Consider the following 25,099-nt stretch of genomic DNA (forward strand, 5'->3'; position numbering starts at 1 on the left):
ACCGATATAGTATCAGTATCGGTGACTAGCAAAATCGGTGCGTATCACCCGATATGGGTGATACGATACCGATACTTAGAACCATGATATGTTCGGAGAAGAATGATGAGAATGAAATGTTGAATAAAAAATTAATTAAATAGAAAATTTGAAGAAAAAAAAATCGAAAAAAGTAAAAAACGGGAGAGAGAGAGAGAGAGAAGAAGCGGGTGGATGCTTTCATGTTTTATTATTTTAATGACAAAATTAGTAAAAAGTAGAAGATGAATGGTAGGTTAAATAGATTAACAAGTTACTAGGTGAAAAGGAAGGGTAATCTAGGTATTTAAAAACATGAGGATAGAAGGAGATGTAAAAGTTTAAAAGCAGGTTAGTATCAGAAAAGCAGTTTAAGGTAGGGTAGTTTTAGTAAATATAGGCTAAGTATAGGGTAGTGATAGTAATTGCCCATACTATCTTTTCTAGGACATAGTTTAGCAAGACCAAAATCAGATATCTTTGGACAAAAGACTTCGTTGAAAAGAATGTTATGAGGTTTTATGTCAAAATGCACAATACGAGTATTACAACCACCATGTAAATACTCTAATCCCTTAGCAATGCCGACTGTAATTTGGTGTAATCTGTCCCAACCAAGGTGAGGGCATGTTTTCGCTGATTTCTTGTTGTAGATGAATTTCTCAAGAGATCCGTTGGGCATGAACTCATAGATAAGTGCTCTTTTGGAGCCAGAAAAAAAAAGGTGACAATATGAACATGAGAAATCTTAACAATGCTTGCAATTTCATTAATAAAATCTTCTCCATCATTACCTTTAGAAGCATTTAGGACTTTCACTGCAACCAAACGACCATCTGGTAGCTGCCCTTTGAATACGCTACCATAACCACCTTGACCCAATTTTTCTTTAAACGAATTCGTCATTTTCTTGATGTCTGAATAACTGTATCTTTTGGGTGCCAGGGATCCGTAATTCCTTAGAAAAGCCTCAAGATTTTGAATGTTTCTTGTTCTTTTTTTCCAAAATGACATTAATCCATTTGGTGATGATTTCCTTCTCAAGTAGTACACTAGAATTGCCACTAATGCAACCATGAATATAAAGCCTGATACAAAAGCTGAAAGCCAAAAAAAATAAGAGATAATAAAAGACGGTAGGAATGATATTAAATACACATCACAAAAGTGCAAATCCCATCCCCGTGTAGAGACTAAGCATTCTATAGTTTCACAACTGGCTCCAACCTTTTCTAAAGCATATTAGGGAAAATAAGTTATACTATAAGGTGCAGATGTTGTATGCAATACACCTTATTGTTTGAGATTAATCCATTCTTCTTTTTCTTTTGTACACACAAATAACTTAAATATCTTATAGCTATGATAACAAATTCAATTATTAAATAGAAAATACAGAACAAGTATTACCTATTACAAGCTTCTTTCCCAAATTTAGAGTGTTCCCAGCTGCCACAAAATCATGAGAATCTACAAATAGTTAGTTTAAATAATAATAAATGTAGTAGAGTAATTTCTGAATGTGGATTTTCTCAAAAATATCAGTCTGACCAGTGATTAAAAAAAATGGAAAAAAAGAAAAATCTAGAACTACCAGCTCAATAAATTTTTCTAAGGTTTAAAGCATAGTTGGAAAATCAAGTTTCTAGACTCGACTCATCTTTAAAATCTGGTGATTTGGCCTTATCAAATCAGATCAAGGCGAGTCACGTTTTTTCTTTTTTTCTTTTTTAATGCAATAATATGTATAAAATAGTTTTAAAAAAAGAAGGGGAAAACCGAGAGAAAAAAAAAAATCAGAATCACATATTACTGCATTTTGAGTTCATACCATTAAACGAGAGAAGAGAGACAAGGAGTTGAGGGTTTCTTACTGTTTTAGAATACGAATTACTGTTTTACTCAACTCAATTTCTATACTAAGTGAATCGGTTTTATGTGTTTTAAAAAAACAACTAAACTCACCAAGTTTGTCTTAACTCGGGTAAAAGTACCGATTCTTATTTGACTCGAACAATTTATGGCCGAGTCTCGTTATTTTTTACCCTGATCTAGTCTACAGGACTCTTGATCAGGTTTTCCAAAATTTCAACTCACCTCAGGTGACTCGATCCAGTCAAAACCCGATTTTCCAACTATGATTTAAAGTACAACTATAAATAATAAGGGGAAAAGAATGCTATTTGGGTGTGTGCGGTGCACTGCCCTTACACCTAGACACAGAGGCGTGCAAAATGACCATTGCACCTAGGCTGCAACATGGTTGGGTTGAGCCGAGCTTTTTAAAACCCAGCCCAACCCTGAGTCCCCTTAGCTGGGCCCAGGCCCGACCCGACCCTGACTTAGGGCCTGGAAAATCCAACCCTGACCCGCCCTCAAGGTTGTGTCGGGCTGACCCTGATTGGCCCTGATTATGGAATGGGGGAAGGGAGAGATGCATGCACTGGATTGAGTTTGGGTTGGGTCAAGGAGAAAATTATCAATTTTATATAAAATAACACTATAATAAAATATAGGGTTTATCACTTATTATCTTCATATATAATATAGTGTAACAAAATATGTGAGACATTTAAAGTTTATAATATAGATAGTATATCAAAATGTATTTTATGGTATAATTTAAAATAGGGTCAGACTGGGCTGGGCTGGGCTGGGTTGGGCTCAGCTCGATTCCTCGACCCTGGCCCGACCCAACTTATATATTATACACCCATTCAAGGTACCCCATGGAATGAATTTATCCATTGGTTCTTATGAATGAGATTAAAAGATCCCAATTCAAGCGCTAGGATAACACCTATGCAAATGGATATGTCTATTTACAGAGACATGTCTGTTAAGTAAGAACACCATGTCTATACGAATGACTGTGTCTGTATATATGTATATGTATGTCCCTTTGTAGAGACATGTCTATAATAGCTCTTTGCCATGAGCCAGAGTCCAAGCCCAAACATAGTCACTTTAGTCCTAAAGGATTTAACACGACCAAGCCTAAAATCGGCCCAACAGTAAACCAAAAAAATAATATATGGGCTGGGCCACCACACCGCACTACACCACGACCTGGCCCGGTGTGCACGTATGAAAAAAGCACCCTGGATCCACCGCAACACACGGTAGGAGGCATACTTCCCTTCAAGAACTCATGTCCCGTATAATTTCTATAAGTATGTATATACTTCTCTCATTTCTCATCCACTTCTAATGTGGGAGTAAACATCCCACACAAAAAATGCATTGCTCAAAAGCAAATCCTCCATGAAATCAAAAGTGCAAGCTTTGTGGGGGTGGAGACCAAATATTCAAAAGGAAGAAAGAATATTTTGAAAGTCATTTATAAAATCATTTAATACAACAAAGAGTGAGTGAGAAACAAAGTTTGGGAGAGAGAGAGAGAGAGAGAGAATAATCCACCATTACAAAAGACCAAAACCTTAGGTTGCTAGAAGAACTTTATGTCAATAATCTTCCCCTTGGGCTACAATCTTTTTCTCTGTCAATAGCCTCCATCTCTAGCAACCAATTACCTCGGATTACTCGAGAGAAGAAGAAGAACAACTTCTTCGATAGTACTCTTCCTCTTCTGCATCATTCTTGAGAGAAGAATAAGAGCAACTTCTTCAACAATACTCTTCCTCTTCTGCATCAATCTCCCTCTTCGTTGACTATTTACCTCTCTAGCTACAATTTTTATTTCTTCTACAACAACAATCTAGGATATCTAGCTTTTTCGACAAGAAGTTCAACCGCATTTCAAAACAAATCCTACTCAAACACTTATGAACTAGATTTAGATTTTTCTTTTTTGTATTAGTTTTGCATGTATATTTATACATGACTTATATTGTAACACTCCCATGTGTGTGTGTGTGCCTCTCCCCTCCTCAAAAAATAAGGGGGCAAATGTGTCTTTTTCATGTGGGAAGAAGAGAGATAGACTCAAGGGAGTGCTAGTGTAGGCCATACTCTTGACCAAAGTTCTTTTTCTATAAAAATATAGGGCTAATGTTCTCTGTGCCATAGTACAGCATGCGCCCAGATACATGAGCTGGGTATTATTGCCATTCAAGGGGGCAAAGTAGTCATTGTGTTCATCCACATGTGTCTGGGTGCAGCTTGCGCCCCGGCACAGAGAACATTTGGCCAAAAATATATTGTATGATTTAACACATGGGCCCATATTTAATGGGTCTTGTACCAAAATAAAATCTGATGGATACTAAAAATGTAGCGGATTCTTCATGCGCCATGTGGCGAACGAAAACTTTTGATCTGTCCCGGGGACTGCTTGATCTGTACGCTGACTGTCCGAGCCCCGTGGACATCTAGGTAAACCGATCCAACTTTTTAAAAATTTCGCCTTTACCTCAATCCGAAATGACTAAATTGCCTATACGTTCGCCCGTTCGAAAATACCAACAGAATTTCCGACAAAGATACATCCGGTGAACCGGAGCAAAACTAAAGAAAGCAGTAGTAGTGCTTCAAGTATAGAACTATAGAAGTAGTCCCCAAAATCGTGTGACCTTCTTCCCTCCCCATTTTTTAAAATCTCACATTTCCTACTAACATCACACAATTTTGTTGGTAAATCTCTTTTCCTCTATCGCGCTCTCTGAAAATACTGGAAAGCTGGAGAAATTGAGAAAGTAACTGATCGTTGGAGAGAAGATGATGCAGAAACTATTCAATAGAGGCTCTGCCTCTAAAGACGCAATGGATACTTCTCCACAATCCTTCTCTCGCTCTCCTTCTCCCTCTTCTGTTGTTGCTACGGGTCCCGCGAGGCCGTTGCGTCTCGTCTACTGTGATGAGAAGGGAAAGTTCAGGATGGACCCTGAGGCCGTCGCTACACTTCAGCTTGTAAAAGGACCTATAGGGGTTGTCTCCGTTTGCGGTCGAGCTCGCCAAGGAAAGAGCTTCATATTAAATCAGGTACCTCGTTCTTCCCCTACAGGAATGATAAGGAACATCTCTTTTTTCTCTTTGATTAGCGTTCTAGGGTTTATGTTTCCTTTTTTAAGAATCACTGATAGTGAAAAGAATAAAAGAAGAAAAAAGGAAATGTTTGGATTAATTTGTTGCGTGGACTTTACTTTGGGTTTCTCTTTGATGCTATTTTCATGTTTGAATCGTCGTCTTTAGGAGTACGGGTTTGCGGAGGAATAATTATGGGAAGGTAGTGATTGAATTGGTGTTTTAAAAATTCATCTTCTCAGAATCTGCCCAACCATTTGGTTGACAGAGAAATAAGAGAAGGGTTCCTATTTCTGGATTTCCTCCCCTTCTGCGGTATCTCTTGGAGTTACTCCTCGTTGACCCACCTTATACGTTGAACCTTTTGGAATAGATTTATGTTTGATTGGTTCGCTCAATGAAACCACAATTTGTGTGGCTTTTTGGTCAATGTGATACTTTGGCCTAAATTATCTCATAAGCACCTATGTGTAAACCTTTCTGTTTGCTTCTCCATAAATCAGAGCGATGAAGCTATCTTTTCAAGTACCCAAGGCTGGCATTTTAATTGAATCGCTATCCTCTGTGCATTTACTGGAAATCTTCAACGGCCAAACCCTGTGATAAACATAAGTTATCCCCAGAGTTAACAGGCAAGGATTTACATTATCTTTTTTATTTTTTTTTACAATTTTTATTCTGAAGTGTTCATAGTAATTAGAAAGGTGAGATTATTCTGGCAAGGAAAGAGAAAGGACAAAAAAGGCATTGGATTCTGAATTTGGGAATATGCTTGCAGGATTGTAATCAAGTTATGACATTCTATAGTTACAATGTTTGTAGGGTCATTATGAAGGTTCGCCTTTCCTTGCTCAAAGGTATTGTATTTGAATTAGGCAGCTTTGTCATGGGAAAATTGTAGGACGATTAATGGTTTGGCTAGCACGGACTTCCAGAATTTTAACTACGCGTGTGCGTATGTGTGTTCAAATATGAGAATGGGATAGCAGCTTTCTTGTTAACCTATGTGCATAAAGTGATTTTCCTGAAAAAAGGAAAGGAAGAATAAAAGCCCATAAATGGGGTCAGCTTAAGCTATGCATGTCTTTCCTCCTCACTTCTCCTAGGGTTATTTTAGGCCTACCCCTGGCTCTTTTAGTTCCTTTGAAGGCTTCCGTTTAACATAGCCATGCCATCTCAGGCGACTTTCTTGTAGGTTATCATGTATCGGAGCTACTCCCACAACTGCTCTAATATGGTCATTTCTTACTTTATTCTTCCTAGTTTTGTCACACATCGATCTCAACATCCTCATCTCTCTACAGTTACTTTATCTATATGATGCTTCTTAACTGGCCAACATTTCGCCCCATACATCATAGCCGGTCGTATGACTATCCTATAGAATTTTTCTTTAAGCTTTAAAAGAATACATCGATCAGACAACACTCCGGACACACCTCTCCACTTCATCCATCCTATTTTAATTTTCTGTGAAACTTCATCCTCTATATCACCTTATTTATTTATGATTGAGCCCAAATACCTAAAATAATTACTTTGCAGAATCTCCCTTTCATCAATTTTCACCATCTCATTAAAAAAGAAGCTTTAATTTGGAACTTCTCTGTTCCAGAAACAAAAGGGAGAAATAAAAGAGAGAGAGAGAGAGAGAGAGAGAGGGGGGGGGGAGCTACCGACACTACCACCACCACCACCGCCGCCATATTTTAGCCCCACCACTACCACCATATTTTACAATGATGGTTCTACAAATGTTCATACAGTCGTTGATGTTGAGGTAGAAGCAAATTTTATCTTTGCTGATTTTTTTTGAGCACTCAAACCTTCCACGGAAACAATTTTTCAAGAAATTTCATGTGCAATATTTTGGACTTACAACTTGAGCAGAGGCCAATGCAATAGCTTGGTTACACCTGTAGTTTGGGCTATTATAGTGTCATCTATCTTGTTTAGTCATCCCATTGACATTGTGACATTCTTCTAGGGCAACCTTGGCAACGACATGTTGGTATTCGCTTCTCGATTGTGCACAAAATGCCATCAAAGTTAAGCAAGGAGGCCGTGCATACTTGATGTTGCCACACGCTTTATCAGATATGCTTCGTTGACGATAGTCTCCTCCTCCAGTCATGGATCACTCTCTCCTTAGTCCTCCCCATGGAGTTGTAGTTCGACCGTCTTCCCCAAGATATGTGCCATCCCAGCATTGAGATTAACTATAAAGGTGTCTTGGGTTCGTGACCGAACTCGACGAAGTCGAGTTCTTTTAGGAACGAGTGAGTGGATGCGGTTACATAGAGAGATTTAATTTAATTGCTTAGGTTTTTTTTTTTTTTAATTTTCTTTCTTTCTTTCTTTATTTAATTCATGTTGATAGAATCGTAGGAGCAAGGTTCAGGAAGTCGGTTTCGACCAAGGTTTCTATATTTCGGTTAGAACTCTCCACATTTCGGTGGTTGGTTTTTTTTTGATCATTTTGGTTGTCAAATGGTCATATTTTGGCCCAAAACTTCACTGAGACCCTAATTAAGCATCCCTAAATACAATGAAACCTTTAGATTGTTAAAAACAATACTCAAATGTTAGTTTGGTTTCATACCCTAGGTTGGTAGTATACGACATACATTGGCTGTATATTTCTCATATATGGCTTATCACTATGTTACAATCATTATTCAAACTGTCATATACATCAACAAATTGTTCTGAATACATACATCCCATTATGTATCTCTTCAAAAACATAAAGTATCTGTATTACATAAAAAAGATATATCTCGATCTCTAACTCTGTCTTTGTCTCTGGTTCTCTACTTGGAAGGGGCTCCACCCTTTCCTCTCGCTCTCCTGACACAGTCGGCGTACGGGCACTCGATGTGTGCATGCTTTGTAAAATAATCATAATCTGTGGGGGTGAGCTACACTAGCCCAATGAGAAAGAACACATTTCATATCATGCTAATGAATGTGTTAAGAGGATCAGAATTAGAACTCAATGCTTGGATGATCAATTCATCCCAAGCACATATGTATTTATAACTATACTGAAAGAATGAACGTAATTACATGAGCAATGTGGGACTAAACCACACACAAGAAACTAACAAAATAATAAAGTGAAAAAGTCCAAAATACCCCCACGGTATTCTGGCCCATATATCTAACACTCCCCCTCAAGTTGGAGCATATATATCATGCATGCCCAACTTGACTAAGATAGGATGAAACAGTTTGCCACTCAGTCCCTTAGTGAATACATCAGCCAATTGATCAGTAGACTTCACAAAGGGAACACAAATGAGGCCGGCGTCAAGCTTCTTTTTGATGAAATGTTTGTCAACCTCCACGTGTTTAGTGCGATCATGCTGGACAGGGTTATGAGCAATGCTAATGGCAGCTTTATTGTCACAATAAAGCATCGTGGGAAGATGGACAACAACACCGATATCCTGCAATAATCCTCTAAGCCACAAAAGTTCACAGATGTTGTGTGCCATGGCACAAAACTCGGCTTCAGCACTTGACCTTGCCACAACATTCTGTTTTTTGCTACTTCACGTGACAAGGTTCCCACCCACAATGGAACAATAGCCAGAGATAGACTTCCTGTCAGTAGAACCAGCCCAATCGACATCAGTATAAGCTTCAATCTTAAGGTGACCATTGGGAGATAGAAGGATTCCCTTTCCTGGAGCAGACTTCAAATACCGTAAAATGCGACGGACCGCATCCATATGAGAGGAATAGGGATCATGCATGAACTGGCTCACCAAACTTACAGCAACTGCTATGTCAAGTCGTGTGTGGGAAAGGTAGATTAGTTTGCCCACTAACCACTGATAACCACCCTTGTCAATAGGCTCACCATCTTTCTCCCTAAGTTTTGTAGTAGCTTCCATAGGAGTATCTGAAGGATGACAACCTAGCAGCCCTGTCTCAGTCAATAGATCAAGGACATATTTTCTTTAAGAAAGAAAGATGCCCTTTGAAGATCGAGCAACTTCTATCCCTAGAAAATATTTTAGAGGACCAAGATCTTTGATCTCAAACTCACGGCCAAGAAGAAGTTTCAAATCCCTGATTGTAGCATCATCATTACCAGTGACCACAATATCATCCACATAGACTATGAGAAGAGTAACCTTGTCACCAAGCCGTCTGATAAACAAAGTGTGATCAGCATTGCTCTGCTTGTAACCTATTGAAATCGTAGCCTTATGAAATCTGCCAAACCAGGCCTTAGGTGACTACTTCAAACCATAAAGGGCACGCTTCATTTTACAGACCTTGCCCCTAGTCCTGTCATCAGAAAAGCCTGGTGGAATGTCCATATATACCTCCTCCTCAAGCTCCCCATGGAGGAAGGCATTCTTTACATCTAACTGCTGAAGATCCCACCCAAGATTTGCAGCACAAGGTAATAACACCCTGACGGTGTTGAGCTTTGCCACTGGTGCAAAGGTCTCCTGATAGTCAACGTCATAAGTCTGAGTGAACCCCTTTGCAACCAGACGTGCCTTATACCTATCCATTGAACCATCAGCCTTCTGTTTCACCATGAAGACCCATTTACATCCCACTGGTTTTTTCCCTGGAGGAAGAGCCACAAGATCCCACGTATTATTTTTGTGTAGTGCTCTCATTTCTTCCAACATTGCTGCCTTCCACTTTCCATCTGTAGATGCTTTCTGCCAATTTCTAGGAATCGAGATAGAGGAAAGAGAAGATACAAAAGCATGAAAAGAGGGAGAAAGAGAGTTATAAGAAACAAAATGAGATATGGGATGTAAAGTGCAAGTCCTAGTACCTTTGCGAAGTGCAATAGGTAGGTCGGAAGAAGAGGGATTACCAGGAGATGTAGGATCCATGTCTGGAGCCGGCAATTGGATGGGTACTGGTGCTATAGTGGGTTGCAGCTGCCCTCTGTTGGATCTGCCCCTTGTATAGGTGATCATGTTGGAGTTGTCAATTCTCTTCTGAAATTCACCAATAGTTCTTTGGACTGGAGTTAGCTCCCCCTGGATAGGAACATTAGCAACACTATTTTCTATGGTCTCCCCCTGTAAAGGATTCCCATTAGGTGAGGGAGGAACAGTCAGAGGGTGTTGGGTAGTCTCCAAAGTAGGATGGGAAGCATCCAAAAGAGGCTGGGCAGCAGCCGTGGGTGGTGATAAGAAAGGCTGGGCAGCAGCCAGAGGAACCTCAGGTAGAGTAATCTCAAAGGACACATCTTCACTAGAACTCTCCCCCTGAAGAGGTGGCGAAGAATAATAAGAAAGGGACTCATAGAAAATAACATCCATACTAACCATGGTACGTCGAGAAGGGGGGATGGTAGCATTTATAACCTTTCTGGGTTGGTGAATAACCCAAGAAAATACAACGGAGCCCCCGAGGTTCAAGTTTCCCTGGAGATTTGGTATCTCTAGCATAACACATACAACCAAACACCTTGGGAGGCACAATAAAGGAGGAATTACCCAGTAAAATATCAGAGGGGCTGCGGGAGTTAAGAACCCTAGAGGGTAGCCTATTGATGAGATAGGCCGCAGTGAGGACCGCATCCCCTCAATATTGAGACGGGACATTCCTCGCAAACATCAAAGCCCTAGCCATTTCTAACAAGTGGCGATTTTTCCTTTCCGCCACACCATTCTGGGCAGGTGTATCAACACAACTAGTTTGATGAATGATTCCATGATCAGCCAAATATTTTTGAAATTGTGATTCTGTATACTCTGTTCCATTATCACTTCTCAATACTTTGAGAGTAGCCTGGAATTGAGTTTGGACCATTTTATGAAAGTGCTGAAAACATGAAAAAACTTGATTTTTTGTGTGCAAAGGATACACCCAAGTGTTCCTAGAATGACAATCAATGAAAGAGACAAACCAATGATGACCAGAAATAGATGGTTTACGACTAGGGCCCCAAACATCAGAATGCACCAATTGAAAACAAGAAGAACTCCTTTTATTTGAAATTGGATAAGTTGAACGTGTCTGTTTGGCCAGAACACAAGCCTCACAAAAAAGTCATCCTTAGTACGAAGGGTGACCAAACTAGGAAATAAATGAGCTAAAATTCCTAAAGGGGGGTGACCTAACCTAGAGTGCTACTGGTATAGTTCAGAAGAGACCATGGAGTTCTGGTGTAGCGGAGAAGGCAATGGTGGTGGAGAGAAGCAACCGTCATGAAGCAGGTACAGCCCACCGTGTACTTTACCCAATCCAATCGTCATCCCAGAGTCTAGATCCTGAAACACACAATGAGAAGGAAAGAAAGTGACTTTGGTAGTTAAGATCACGGGTAATACAACTAATGGAAAGAAGGTTAGTAGTAAAGTTAGGAATGTGCAAAACAGAGGACAAGGGAAGAGAGGTAGTGCAGTTGATGAGTCCTTTTCCAGATATGGAAGAAAGGGAACCATCAGCCACTTTAACCTTGTCTTTCCCAGAAGTGGGAGAACATCTGTGAAACAGACTAGAGGAACCGGTCATATGATCTGTAGCTCCAGAATCTATGATCCAAGGATGTGAAGCTACAAAAGCACAATGACCTCCAAATGGAATACCTGACCGGGCAAAGTGTGAACCTGGAGGAGCAGAAGAATTGGCAGTAGCTGATGTAGTAGAGGTAGCAGCAGCGAAAGACCTCAGCATATGTAGGAGTGCCTGTAGATCATCCTGGGATAGACCAGTGTCAGTAGCAGGGGCTGCAGTAACAGTCACAGTCTGATGGGCCTTGGTTTTGCCCTCTTTGCTTCAAAGTCAGCCGGTTTCCCATGAAGTTTCCAGCACTTCTCCTTGGTGTGGTAAGGTTTGTGATAGTACTCACAAACAACAGACCCTGTAGTAGAATCACCAAGAGAAGCAGTGCCACTAGGTGCAGGAGTGGCAGGGGCAGCAGCCTGGAGAGCTGGCCGGTCAGTAATAGGAGGGTGCAACATGGCAGCCCTACGGTTTTCTTCAAAGGAGACCAGGGCTTAGGACTGTTCAAGTGTGGGAAAAGGCTTGTGACCCAACACTTGAACCCGAATCTGATCATACTCCACATTTAATCCTGCCAAAAAATCATAAACTCTGATGTTGTCCACATGTTGCTTATAAGAAGTAATATTGGCAGCTGTACTTGGGTGAAAGTCAGAAAAATGGTCTAGTTGCTGCCAAAGGCTGGTCAAGGTAGCATAGTATTTGGAGACTATCAACTCTCCCTGAGTAGTGTGAAGGACCTTCTTCCTGATTTCATATACCTGGGCATCATTGCCAAGCTGTCCATAAGTCTCCTTGCAAGCATTGTTCGAGAACTCGTTTCGTTTCGGTATTTCGGGCTGACCGAAATATCCGAAATACTCGAAATTTTGGATATTTCGGTCGAAATATTGTATTTTTCTGGTATGTTTCGGTAGGTCATTTCAGTGGGTTTTAGGCCAAGTTAAGGCCTGAAACTTCATGGAAACCCTATTTTAAGCTATATAAACACATTTAAATGTTCAAATTGCAAAAATAGTAACCCAAAATGGTGTTTTGGAAAAATAGTCACCCAAAATGGTGTTTTCGACACCGTGAAGTTGTAGATCGGTTTCCGGTGTCTAACATATATTTATTTCATCACAAACAAACATATTGATCATGCATTTCCCTAAAAAAAACCAATTTTGAGAATATGGTTTTACCTGGAATAGTGGAAAGGCTTCACAGATGTGCTAAGAAGTTTGAATCTTGTGTTCTCCAAGTGGTTCCGGCGTAGATGCAGCAAGGATTCAAATGGGAAGTGGAAGAATGGAGAAGAAATGAGCAAAAACCAAGCAAAAACAAAAAACCAGAGCTGTTTTGAAGTCTCGTTTCGACCGAGACTGACGAAATGTGGTCTTTTATATAAAGGGGTTTGACGAAAAATTCGAAATCTCGCGAGATTTTGGAAAAATCTCGAGATAGAGATATCACGAGATTTTGAGAATTTCGCTCGAGATATTGTATTTTTTCGATTCGAAGTAGCATTTCGTTTCGAGCAGCTCAAAATTTCTGAAATCTCGATCGAGATTTCGCGAGATTTTGAACTATGCTTGCAAGCAGCCCAAATTTCCGAGGCTGTGTCAAGGAGAAGAAAATTGTGCTGCAGATCTGTAGTCATAGAACCGATCAGGTAGGACATAAGAACTCCATTGTTGGCAAGCCACTTGTCTTGAGCAGCTCCAACCTCAGTAGGCATAGCAATGGTTCCCCTAATATGACCAGTAAGGCCACGGCCAGCAATGGCAAAGGAGGTAAACCTAGACCAAAGCAAGTAATTTGTGCCATCCAACTTGATTGGATTTGGGGAAAAAGTATGATAATCTGGTTTGCTGTTTCCATCACCAACAGAAGTAGCAGTCGAATCCACAAAGTCACCCATGAAGATAGTGAAGAATCCCAAATCGCAGAAGGGGGCTGTTGTGAAGAGAAACCCAAGAAAACCTCCAAGTTAAGGGCTGCAACAAGGATGAAAGCCCTCTAATAATGAAGGAATAAATATCTCCAAAAATCAGCAACACCAAACAGAGAGAACCTTGAGATCGATTTTTTCAGGGTTTTGAAAAAAACCCTGAAAGTGCTGAAATCGATAAGATGAATTGAGGCCTGAAAAGTGACTGGATGAGGCTGAAATTGCAGTCGAATTAGTCTTGAACAAGGGAGAATCACTCCTCAAAAAATCAGAATCAACTGATAGATGGAACCCCAAGGTCGACTATTGTCAGGGTTTTGAAAAACCCTGAAAGTGTGAAGAGATATCGATCTTGAGAGGCTGTAACTTGATATAACTTGATGCAGGTGCTGGAATACTAATCTGCTGCAGGTCTGGAGCTCCAATATGGTGAACAAATCCCTTGTAGTATAGAGTGGATCTGTCCAACGAAGGCTGAAGTCTTCAATATTCGCAGCAAAGAGGCCAAGCACCCTATCGATCAAATCTTCATATCATGGGATGAGGTAACAAAGGAGGGCAGCAGCTGGATCAATAGATCACCTCATCAGTGCTGCCCTATGGGACAGAGAAGAACAAAACAAAACAAAGGGAAGAAGAGAAGAGAAGAGAAGAGAAGAGAAGGGGAGAGAGATCGAGAATTAGAGAGGGAAGGGGATCGTGGATGGCAATGTGAGTCCTAATTCATAACCAGCTTTGATACCATGTTAAGAGGATCAGAATTAGAACTCGATGCTTGGATGATCAATTCATCCCAAGCACATATGTATTTATAACTATAATGAAAGGATGAACGTAATTACATGAGCAATGTGGGACTAAACCACACACAAGAAACTAACAAAATAATAAAGTGAAAAAGTCCAGAATACCCCCACGGTATTCTGGCCCATATATCTAACAGAATGTAAACAATCTTGCTTCATTCTATGACATGCTACTATGATAACTATCAATCTGTAGTACTATATCTGATCATACTACAGCTGTAATGCATGGCTATGTATAATGAAAACATTGTCTGTATGTTATTCTCTGTCTTTACTCTGCTTTGTCTGTTATTCTTTATCTATGGTTTACTTTATTTTTTCATTGGATGATATGCCACTTAGCTTGTATGGAAGAGGATACACATAACTCTGCTATGGGGATTTTTGAAGATCCAACAATGGGGATCAGAGAGGATCCGAACTCTGTGTATATGTAAGAGTCAGCACCACTACTGAACTAAAAACATTCACCTATGGGAATCACTAAAGATTCGGCAGTCTGTTATGGGAATCAATGAAGATTCAACCATGTGAATCATTTAAGATTCGGCTATGTCTGTGTACCTCAACTTAATACCTAGACCCTTAGGTAGAACTGTAGAAGGGTGGGCAATCACCAGTTCTTTAACGTGTTCAACTGTACTTTACTATTCTTGAGCCATAAGTGCTCTTGTGCTTTCTTTACTTATCTTCACTTCCAGTCCACACTACTTATCTCAACTCCAGGGTGAGTTGGGCATTGATGGAATCCCTAATGTCCCCCAACTAACGAGGTAGGTATTGAGGAAATCTTAGTGTCCTTCTCAATCCCTCTTGTTAACATAAGTACTAATGGAACCTTTAGCTTTGACTTTGTTCTGTTCTTTGCTGTCTTTTACTGTTCTTTGATGTACTTTGCTATTCTTTACTGTGCTTTTATCTTATGACACCGCACGTTTCTGGTCAACAATCATAAAATACTGTCTCTTTTCTATTTTTAAAACATACAATTCATGGAGGCAAGTATACTACGTACTTTAATGGGAAAACATGCAAGATATGATGGAATTCCCCTCACTTGTCTCTGTCACTGAGTAATATACTCTATCTCTGGTTCTCAACAGTATTTCTAATAATCCTTTGTTGTTGTTTGGATCCCAATGAACGCCTGCATGACATTTCATAAGCATTAGGTTTCTCTTTTATACTATTGGGATAGTGGAAATGATCTCGCACCATCCAAACTTAACTGAACTTATCTCTACAGCCCTACTTGGGCATCTAGGTAACACTGGACGACTCAACAGTCGAATCAATGGCCAAAGCAATAAATCCTAAACCCAAAACTACGGTTTTCGCTGCTCTTTTCCATATAACTTTGTGGAAACATGACCTCTTTATATGAGATTCATTCTTACAGCATAACAACACTATTATGCATCAATCTAATGGATCAAAACATCCATAAACTATGGATACATCGAAAAAGAACTTAGGGTTTACATTTTCTGAGCTCAAAACCCTTACAAAACCTCCAAATCTTGATTCTCTAAACCTTTGCAGTGATTTCCCTTTGTTTAGGATTCGGTTCAACGGCTAAATGATGCTAAATCTTCTTCTCCTTCGATTTCCCTTTCTTTTCTCTCTTCTCTCTCCTTTTTCTAGCTATTGGAATTGATCCAAATGAACCAAATAACGGACTTAATAGGGCTGGTCCGAGCACTGACGATTGACTGTCAGTGTCTTCCGATCGACCGTTAGGCTACCGCCGCTACTTAAGTCACTCTGCCGGTTGGTGACTGGTTGACCATCACCATCTGGTCAACTGGTAGCCCTAACGGTATCGACCGTCAAGCCTCTGCTGCCGATGCCTGCTGTAGGTTTTTCGCAGTTTCTGGCCACTTTTTTTGTCGTAACTTTCTCATCATAAATCCGTTCAACTCGCGTCTTATATGGTAAAGTAGATAATTTAATTACCTACATTTCTCATTTTTGGGAAAACCCAAACTCTAACTCTAAGGTCCTCTAAAACTCACATGAAGTCAACTTTTGATTAAAAGCGATACAATTTCAATTTTTTTAATCTTTGCTATGGGACACCTGTAGGGTCCACACTCTATGAATGGTCATTCTAACTTACTAAATACTCGTAAATGGTGAAAAATCTCATTTACCTTTGCTTTTCTAATATTCCTCTATTGGGCTAACTCGCATTGGATTCCGTCAAAACCCATTTACGCCTGATAAAAAATAAAGCTCAATAATATATGCGTTTCTTGGGACTGGGTATTACCATAATTATCAAGGCAGGAAGGCGACCATGGTATTTTAAAGGGAAAAAAAGCAAGGCGACAAGGCGCCCGCCATGGCGCCCAAGGCGACTAAGGAGTCTGGACGCCTTGGCGTCGTCATATGGGTATTACAGTTTAAAATCTCTCTGAATGGAAATAAATTTTTAGGCATCAAAACAAATGAATAATTTACTGCACTTTTGGTTTTTAGCAATTTTTTATCATATTAAGATTTATGAAATTTTTAGATTTGAGAAAAATTCCAGAATTTAGAAGTTGAAAATTGCACTCACCGCTGAAAATCTAGTTTGTTCTTGAACCGGGGGGTTGATTTTTTTATCTTTTTAGAATTTGATTTTTAACTATTTTTATTGGATTCAAATAGGGAGTTTTAAGATGGGTTTCCTCAAGTTTTGAAGAGGATAAGTGAATTTATATAGGTGTTCAGGTCAAAACTTGCAAAATAATCGAAATATGGTCAAAACAAGGTTGAAACCTGTCAAAACCATGCGAAACCAGGTCGAGTTTAAAGTCGTCACATCTCATTTCGGTAGGCTGCGAAACAGAGACAACTTGGTCGAAACCAGTAGTTTCGACCGAGTTCTTCTTCCATGCTCATGGGACTATTGATTCTAACCAACCATTACTCAAAACAGCAATCAGGGGAAGAAACAAAACTTTCTGAAACAGAACCTAGCGGTAGTTGCAGGTTCAGAGATGGTTTCAGATTTAGTTCTTATAGCGGATAGGTGTCAGGGGATAAGGACCTAGGGTTAGAGTTGCCTAAGGCAGAGGGACTCACGCCCAAAATCCTGGGGAGAAAGAGGAAGAGGCGATGGAGATCAATCCAAACTTGTGGGACTGTTAGTACCTCCAGAACAGGGTATTGCGAATAGAATTTGATAGAACTCGAACAGAGAAGAGAAATAGACAGATGAACAATAGTAGGGGAAGAAGAATGATTGGAAGAAAAGATTCCGATCAGGGAAGAAGAAGAACTCAACGGTTGAACCAGACTATCGACTCATGGCAACCAGCCAGCAATTAAAACTCAAGTAAAATTTTATTCAGTATAATAATATGATCATCGATTACATGCATATATAGACTTGCCATGCTAAATAAGATTGAGTTTTAAAAAACTGAACTGAAATAAACTCTATCATTAACTCCTATAAAATTCAAATTACAAAAATAACCCCAATAAATAAATAAATCCTAAATACTCCTGTTGGACCGCAATCCAGGTTGGTTCCGGTTCTCCTTGGCTTGGGCTTCCAGAGTGATTCATAACAGTCCAACCGTGATAATGCTTCTGCATCACCCCATCCCTTTATGAGTTTTGCTTCAGAGTTTTAGCCGCATGTGTGAATCAGCATGCTTATAATATATGCATGCATGTATGTGAGAAAATTCTTGTGTGCACATATGGTGCTATTTGTTTTTTTTTTTTTGGGGGGGGGGGGTGGGGGACAGCAGTTTAAGCAGTTTCCATGTGTAGTTGAGAGAGTTGGCTACAAGTAAAACTTCCATTGTGCATGTTTATTTTTTTTCCCTCCCATTCTCCAGGGGGTGGGGTGGTGGTGGTGTCTGGTAGAACTGACGGAGAAAGAAAGAAACAGAGAGCCGCTTGGCAGCTTTGCTGTGTGATTGAGAGAGTAAACCTACTTATCAGCTTTCGTATTAACCTATTTGTTTTTTTTTTCCTTTCCTGTTTTTTGTTGAAGAGATGAAGAGCAGAAAGCCCCATATGTATCTGTTGACTGTTGTCAAAAGTCAAAGCCTTCACAACTTTTAGGCTTTTGCTGACGAGGGGTAAAATGATTGTCGAATGTGTACCTTTTGTCAATGAGAGAAAAACAAAGAAGATATGAGTCCATTTCGTCTTCTTCTTCTTCCTTTGCCCCCTTTAGAGTTTCTCTTGCCTGTGAGAAAAAACCCTATCATCACGGTGCAAATGCTACATATTTAGTCTTTGCCTCCCCTGGGTGCATGTGTGCAAACAAGTAATCCTTTTTTAATGAGCTTCCACAAACACAAACATATATACAAATGCACATGTTTCATAGGGTTTATAGTAAAACAGACATGTTTGTTTTCTGGGGTTCACTAGAAAACAGAGCCCCAGAAAACAAAAATGCACTTATCCCCCCCCCCCACCCCAAAAAAAAAAAAAAGAAAAAAGAAAAAAAAAAAGATGCATGCATGCATAGGTAGACAAATTATATCTGTAACTCTCTCTCTTTCTCTCTCTTGTAAGCCAATGGAGAACATACAGTTGGGATATGTGTTAATTACCAGTTTTTTAATTTTTCTTTTATAGCTGGAGGGTGATTTGTTTTGTTTTTAAAGGAAAGTAATCTTATTTAAAAAAAATGTACTTGCTTTTCCTCTAAATTTTCAAACCTTAAAAGTATTTGTTTATTAAAATTTTTAATGAAAATGCATGCTTATGAGGCTTATGCTCCATGCTTCATTGCTTACTCTCTCCCCAATCCCCATGGGAAAATGAAATGACATATGTTGTGCCTTAGCTGTTGAAAAAATTGTTTGCGAATGAGTTATTATGGTGAAAGACCTTTAACATCACACAAATTGGTTAATTTGCTTTGATTTGTTTAACCAGCTGTAGAAATGGTATTAATTTATGAGAATATTGCATAATCATGTGCTTCCTCTGGCATCTTTACTCATTCTGTGTTTCTTTTAGCTTCTTGGGCGGAGTACTGGATTTCAAGTTGCTTCAACACACCGGCCTTGCACTAAAGGACTTTGGATGTGGAGTGCTCCCTTAAAGAGGACTGCTCTTGATGGAACGGAATATAGTCTCTTACTCTTGGATAGTGAAGGCATTGATGCATATGATCAAACGGTTAGCTCTCTTGTTGTCTTACGCATTTGTTTGTTTGCATTGTTTCCAAGCACTCACCTTATAAGCCTGCATTTTTGGAAAATTTATACTGATTGATAATTTTCCTTTGCTTATGATGGCTGATGGGTTCTAGAAGCCTAAAGTGAATAAGTTCTGAAATCCAATGATAAACCAGAACTGCAGCAGGTTAAGAAACCGGATTTGAAGAGAAAATTAATAGCCAAAATCAGAATCTCAGATGGGCTTAAAACTCTGGTCGAAGGTATATGGAGAAGTGATGAGGAACGATAATCTGTACGACAGATTATTGAACAACTAGTCAACAACTACACCGGACAGAATCACTGTGAGACCAGAATATATGAACTATGGTATCTCAGAATCTAACTGATGGAGGTGAAATTAGAATCAAATAGTCCTCTAAACAGATTGTTTAAGCCCTCCAAATATCAGGCTGATCCACTGTTCGGATCTGTTGGAACGGTAGGTACTAGAAATTAGAAACTTAAGAAGGCAGAATTAGAAACAGAACAGAAACAATAGTAACTCACAAACCAGAGGTCTGAGGGACGTCCAACTGGTCAAAGGAAGAAGTCTTTGGAGAGAACTATTGGCTAAAGTTTGAGCCCTATCCAATGGCTGGATTGGGAGAAACAATATGACAAAGCAGGAGTCATAATAGGATGAAAACCAGAAATAGATTTATAACCTGATCCAATTTATAAATATATGAAGACAGATCTTGAAATCTCAGGTCTAAAACTCATGAACCAGAGAATTCCTATTAGAAAAAGGAAACTCTGAAACCAGGTTTAAAGACAATGATCAAAACAGTACCTGAAGTTCAGATTTTATTCAAGGGGAAAAGTACTAACTGGGAACTTAACTCAGAAATCAGATTCAATCATATAAAGTATAAAAAAAGGGCATACCAAGTGCACGAGGCTCCGGCCACTGCGGGGTTTGGGGAGGGTCATAATGTGCATGAAAAATAGAAGTTCAGACTCTAACCTAGTTCGATGATGGATGAGAAGAAGAATCGAAGAATCGAAGAAGAGTAAGAGGCTATGGACCAAGCTTCTCATCTGGAACTAGATCGACATCCCACCAACCTGTCTTGGCATCACACCAAGGTTCTGCTGCATCTCAACAATATTCTGAATCTAAGAATTTTGAGAGGCAAAAGCCAAGCTCAATCTTCATTAAAAATCATGGGGGAGGGCTGAAGCCCATACATCAATAAATAGAAACTGCAAAGGCTGAATCATATTGGCTTTAGGAAAGTTTTCAGCCAATAGGTGACAACCTGCAAAAGAAAATAACTAAATTAGGTCAGGATACTTCCCCCTTGTGCAAGCTGGAAAGGAAGTCTCCTAAGTCCTAACTCCTAACCAAACCAAGCCTTCTAAAAAACTGAATAAACTAACCATTAATAGAACTGGAATTAATAAAGAATATTACAGCCTTTACAAATAAAAAAATAGACAAAATAACAGTCCTAAAGTCACCCACAATTCTGGTTTTGGGTGAACCAGATACACCCAAGCTGCATGGCTTGGCCTGAATCAGAGACTGGTTCAGTTGAACCACCTGGTTAAAGGGGAACCGCAGTGCCTGTTTTGGACTTGGCCTGGTTCCTGCAGTGGTACTTGTGATGGTACCTTTGATCTGCATTAAGGACACTCTACAAGAGATCCTTTCAAGAGGTTTTGCATTGACATTGCAACTATTTGAATGCACTTTCATGAAAGTTTCACACTTAATCTTTGTACTTGATTGTGCTTTAGACCTGAGACTGATGAATCTTTATCATGTCAACCTACTTGAAAGTTGCCTCCTCTTTTACTTAGATGCCAGGCTGATCTGGCTTGTCTTGGTCCTAGGGCTGTACATTGGCTGACCTGAGATAACGTGTAACTTCAAGCCTGGCCATACTCAGTTTTTGATTGAAGACCTGTCGAGGGTATAATAATTGAGCTGGGTGCTTATCCTCAGGCTGGTCTTTCCTTTTTTTGTTAATAAAAAAAATGAAATATTCATTGGACCTTGTTCTTGGGCCCGCATACCCAGGATTGGGTATTTATTGGCCAGCCTGGCCCATTTATGCTCCCTTCTTGGTCCCCTTCAAGATAAAAAGTGTTTGGCTGAAATATGTTTCTCTTGATTTTGATTCTAAACTACACATGGACAGCCATCGTTTGTGTAACAAAGACTGAGGTGTTCTTGATCTCTTCTTGTTTGCAATAGGTAGTTTAAATATTTTCAGTTCCTTGCGTTATCAATTAAAAATATTAATATGGATGATTGCTATTAGTTGGGATTAGCTTACATTTTAATATCTAGTTTGGCTATACATTTCTGTTTATTCTAATTTTCAGATGCCTTTCCATGTAACTTATTCTTTGATTCGAGTCATTTCTGGGTTAATCATTTTGTTACTTTGACTGCTAATTTACTTCCGATTTTGTTTGTTCCACACTCCATATTCCATAATATTGCTATTTACTTCTTTATTGTATGCTTTCTCGAACAGGGAACATACAGCACACAGATATTCTCCTTGGCTGTCCTCTTATCTAGCATGTTCATTTACAACCAGGTTGGGGTTTCTCATGCTCATTCCTGTTCATTCTTGGAGACATTTCAAACAACATTTTATTTGTGGTTTGATGCATCTGTTTAGTCATACTAGCTTTTCTAAGAATACTCTATTTGTAATTTCTGTTATTTCTGCATTTCATTTTCATAGTTATTTCTGCTATATCCCTGATTCTTATTCAAACTCCCTGTTGTATTTAATTCCTTCCAGATGGGTGGAATTGATGAATCTGCCCTTGATCGTCTCTCCCTTGTCACTGAAATGACTAAACATATTCGTGTTAGAGCTTCTGGAGGAAGGACCACAGTATCTGAACTTGGGCAGTTCTCACCAATATTTGTTTGGCTTCTCAGGGTATGTAAATTTTAATGATCCTGTTTTCTTCTGTTGAACTCTTGATTATTGTTTCTTTTCCTATTTCCTTGTTGAAACATTCTAACCCCAAATCACCTTAAATACCTCCAAAACCTAGGACAATTAAAATGTTGTAGTTTTTAAATTTTTTTTTTTTAATTTAAATCATAAAAAACGGATGCATGATGATCATGATGGTTTTGACGTGGAAACTATGAAGATAACAGTGGTTGGTTTCATTAATAAAAAAAAAAAGTGAAGCTGTAGAGCTGTGTATTACGTGCTGTACGTTTATAAATGGCCCTAATCAGAATAAAAGACAACAGCAGGACCAAAGAAGGGTTGTAGTGCATCTCCAAATGTGAAACAGTGCATTAAATGAAATAACTTTAAATCTGAGGCCTGAGTTATGGTGATTAGCTAATACATATGCATATAGTCGGGAGAGAACCCTTCTCCAGTCTCCACACAAATTTGACATTCTCTGCCATAGTCCCAATAAACTAGCAAAAGAAAAGAAACACCATAAAGAAATTTTCCTTCCTCATCTATAAAGGAACAAACCGTCATTAAGGAAAACAACTTGACCATAAAAAATTATGCCCATAGCACCTCTGTGGGTAAAATCAGATTTCTCAAGATAATCAACACTTAAGGAAAAAGAATATTCATTTCCCCTTCCATCTTGCACATTATGCTTTTTGCTGGCCAGTTGATGAGAACAATCTTTTGATTTGGTGAGTTCCAACTGGTTTTCTATTTATCATATTGAATAATCTGTTGCCTAGTCCATGTTAGGTAATTATGACTTTCTCATTTATCACTTGCAGGATTTTTATTTAGATTTAGTAGAGGATAATAGGAGAATAACACCACGTGATTACCTAGAGCTTGCCTTAAGGCCAATGCAAGGAAGTGCGAAAGACGTAGCTGCCAAAAATGAGGTATAATGTTACACTGATCTTTCCTTCTGTGGTTAAATTTGATTTTTTGGGTGAATGTTCATATGAGGACATGATATATATGGTTCATTATATAGGCATAGCCCTTATCCTGCCAAATATATGAATTCAAATTCAAGTTAGAGAAACTGGAACTTAGATTGTTCTTTTGAGATTTTGTTCCTGTATCGTTGAAGACATGGTCCGAGTGATTTATTCGTTCTTCATCACTGTCTTTTCTATTATGTTAGATTTTGTTTTCTGTGGTTGAATATATGTTATGAATGATTATGTCTAACTGAAGTTGCTAATTGTTGAAAGTATTGGTCAATAGATCCGAGAGTCAATTCGTGCTCTTTTCCCAGACAGGGAATGCTTCCCTCTTGTTCGGCCTCTTAACAGTGAAAATGATCTCCAACGACTTGACCAGATGCCTGTGAGTCATCTTGCTGTGCATTTGCTCTCTGTTTTCCCTCTCATTCTTGATTATTATTATTTATATTTTCCCCTTTCTATATCATATTCTGAATTTGTTCTATTTTTCTCTCATTGCCATATCAAAATATTCTGTTCTGTATGCAGTTGGAGAAATTACGCCCAGAATTTAGAGCTGGCCTGGATGCATTAACTAAGTTTGTTTTTGAGAGAACCAGGCCTAAGCAAGTGGGAGCTACAGTAATGACAGGACCTGTTCTTGCTGGTATAACTCAATCTTTTTTGGATGCTATTAATAATGGTGCAGTGCCGACAATATCTTCCTCCTGGCAGGTCAGTGATGAGCCTTGAGTTGTCCTATATGTTCTTTCCACTTTTGTATTATAATTTGGTCATTTTGAAGATAATGATTTTATGCTTGACTGGTTTGTTATGATATGTAATAATTCAATGGGTTAAAAAAATGTGTTCATTTTTGTGACTTAAAATCAACAAGCAAAACCTTTTCCGAACTACTTGGAGTCAACTATGTAACTGCAGTCTCTCTTTCCACTTTATTTTTGAAGCCTGATTTATTTTTTTGGAGTCAATTATGCAACTTATCTCCCTATGCTCCATATTACCCCCCAATGGTGCACAATTTCAAAGCGAACATCACTTCCTTGTTGAGTTGTTGCAGTAAATTTAGATCATTCACCTGCAGAAGGGGAGGACAGAATTTCATGAGACACCCCCTCCACTACTTCTCTTTCACATATTCTTTTTTCCAAGCGGGAAAGCGAGTCAATTCCCGTCTTCCTCAGCACCAGGTCATTGGTCTTTAAAGGGTATGATAGGTTGGATAAAACCATCTGAGACAATTTTCTCTCCCCACAGACTCACTTTCTTAACTAAAGCTGGGATAGAGATGATTAGATTAAGGGAACTAAAAATAAATCCTTTTATTGGTAACAGTTAAGAGACTTCCCCAAAGATATAGTTTGCAAACAGTCAGTTTTCTGGGGGATGTCATTTCCAAATGATGGATGCTAAAGTACATAAAACTTCTTTTTAACCCCAAGAAGCATTACGAGGCCGTTGAGTGTCCCAGATGGTGGAGTGGGGGAAATATTTTGCCGTAGAACCTTACTCCAAAGATGGTTTGGATGTTGAAATAAACGCCACACTGTTTGGCCAAAAAAACTTTGTTGAGTAAATGAAAATTTGGGAGCCCTAAGCCTCCCTGATTCTTAGACAAGGAAATAGTGTCCTAATTAATAGCCGCAGGAGGTTGGGATTTGCCCCAGAAGAAAGTACAAAGAATATAATTAAGTTTAGTCAGTGTTGAAGTAGGAATAAGGAATGTTTGCATAAGATAATTTGGTAAGGTTGATAAAGTATGTTTAATCAC

General features: G+C 39.1%; 1 protein-coding gene across 1 annotated transcript in view; it reads left to right on the forward strand.

Annotated features, from left to right (window-relative positions):
* The first annotated feature begins 4,536 nt into the window (after nucleotides 1-4,536).
* The window catches only part of LOC122651619 (guanylate-binding protein 1-like), a 33,998-nt gene continuing 13,435 nt past the window's right edge, over nucleotides 4,537-25,099 (forward strand). Inside the window, exons 1-7 of the mRNA XM_043845086.1 lie at nucleotides 4,537-4,959; nucleotides 19,219-19,380; nucleotides 21,914-21,979; nucleotides 22,190-22,333; nucleotides 23,164-23,277; nucleotides 23,609-23,710; nucleotides 23,857-24,042. Of these exons, the coding sequence (XP_043701021.1) occupies nucleotides 4,696-4,959; nucleotides 19,219-19,380; nucleotides 21,914-21,979; nucleotides 22,190-22,333; nucleotides 23,164-23,277; nucleotides 23,609-23,710; nucleotides 23,857-24,042 (1,038 nt within the window). The 5' untranslated portion in view covers nucleotides 4,537-4,695. The remainder of the gene's footprint in view (nucleotides 4,960-19,218; nucleotides 19,381-21,913; nucleotides 21,980-22,189; nucleotides 22,334-23,163; nucleotides 23,278-23,608; nucleotides 23,711-23,856; nucleotides 24,043-25,099) is intronic.

The sequence above is a fragment of the Telopea speciosissima genome, chromosome 2, assembly GCF_018873765.1.
Source record: "Telopea speciosissima isolate NSW1024214 ecotype Mountain lineage chromosome 2, Tspe_v1, whole genome shotgun sequence".
Taxonomy (NCBI): Eukaryota; Viridiplantae; Streptophyta; class Magnoliopsida; order Proteales; family Proteaceae; genus Telopea; species Telopea speciosissima.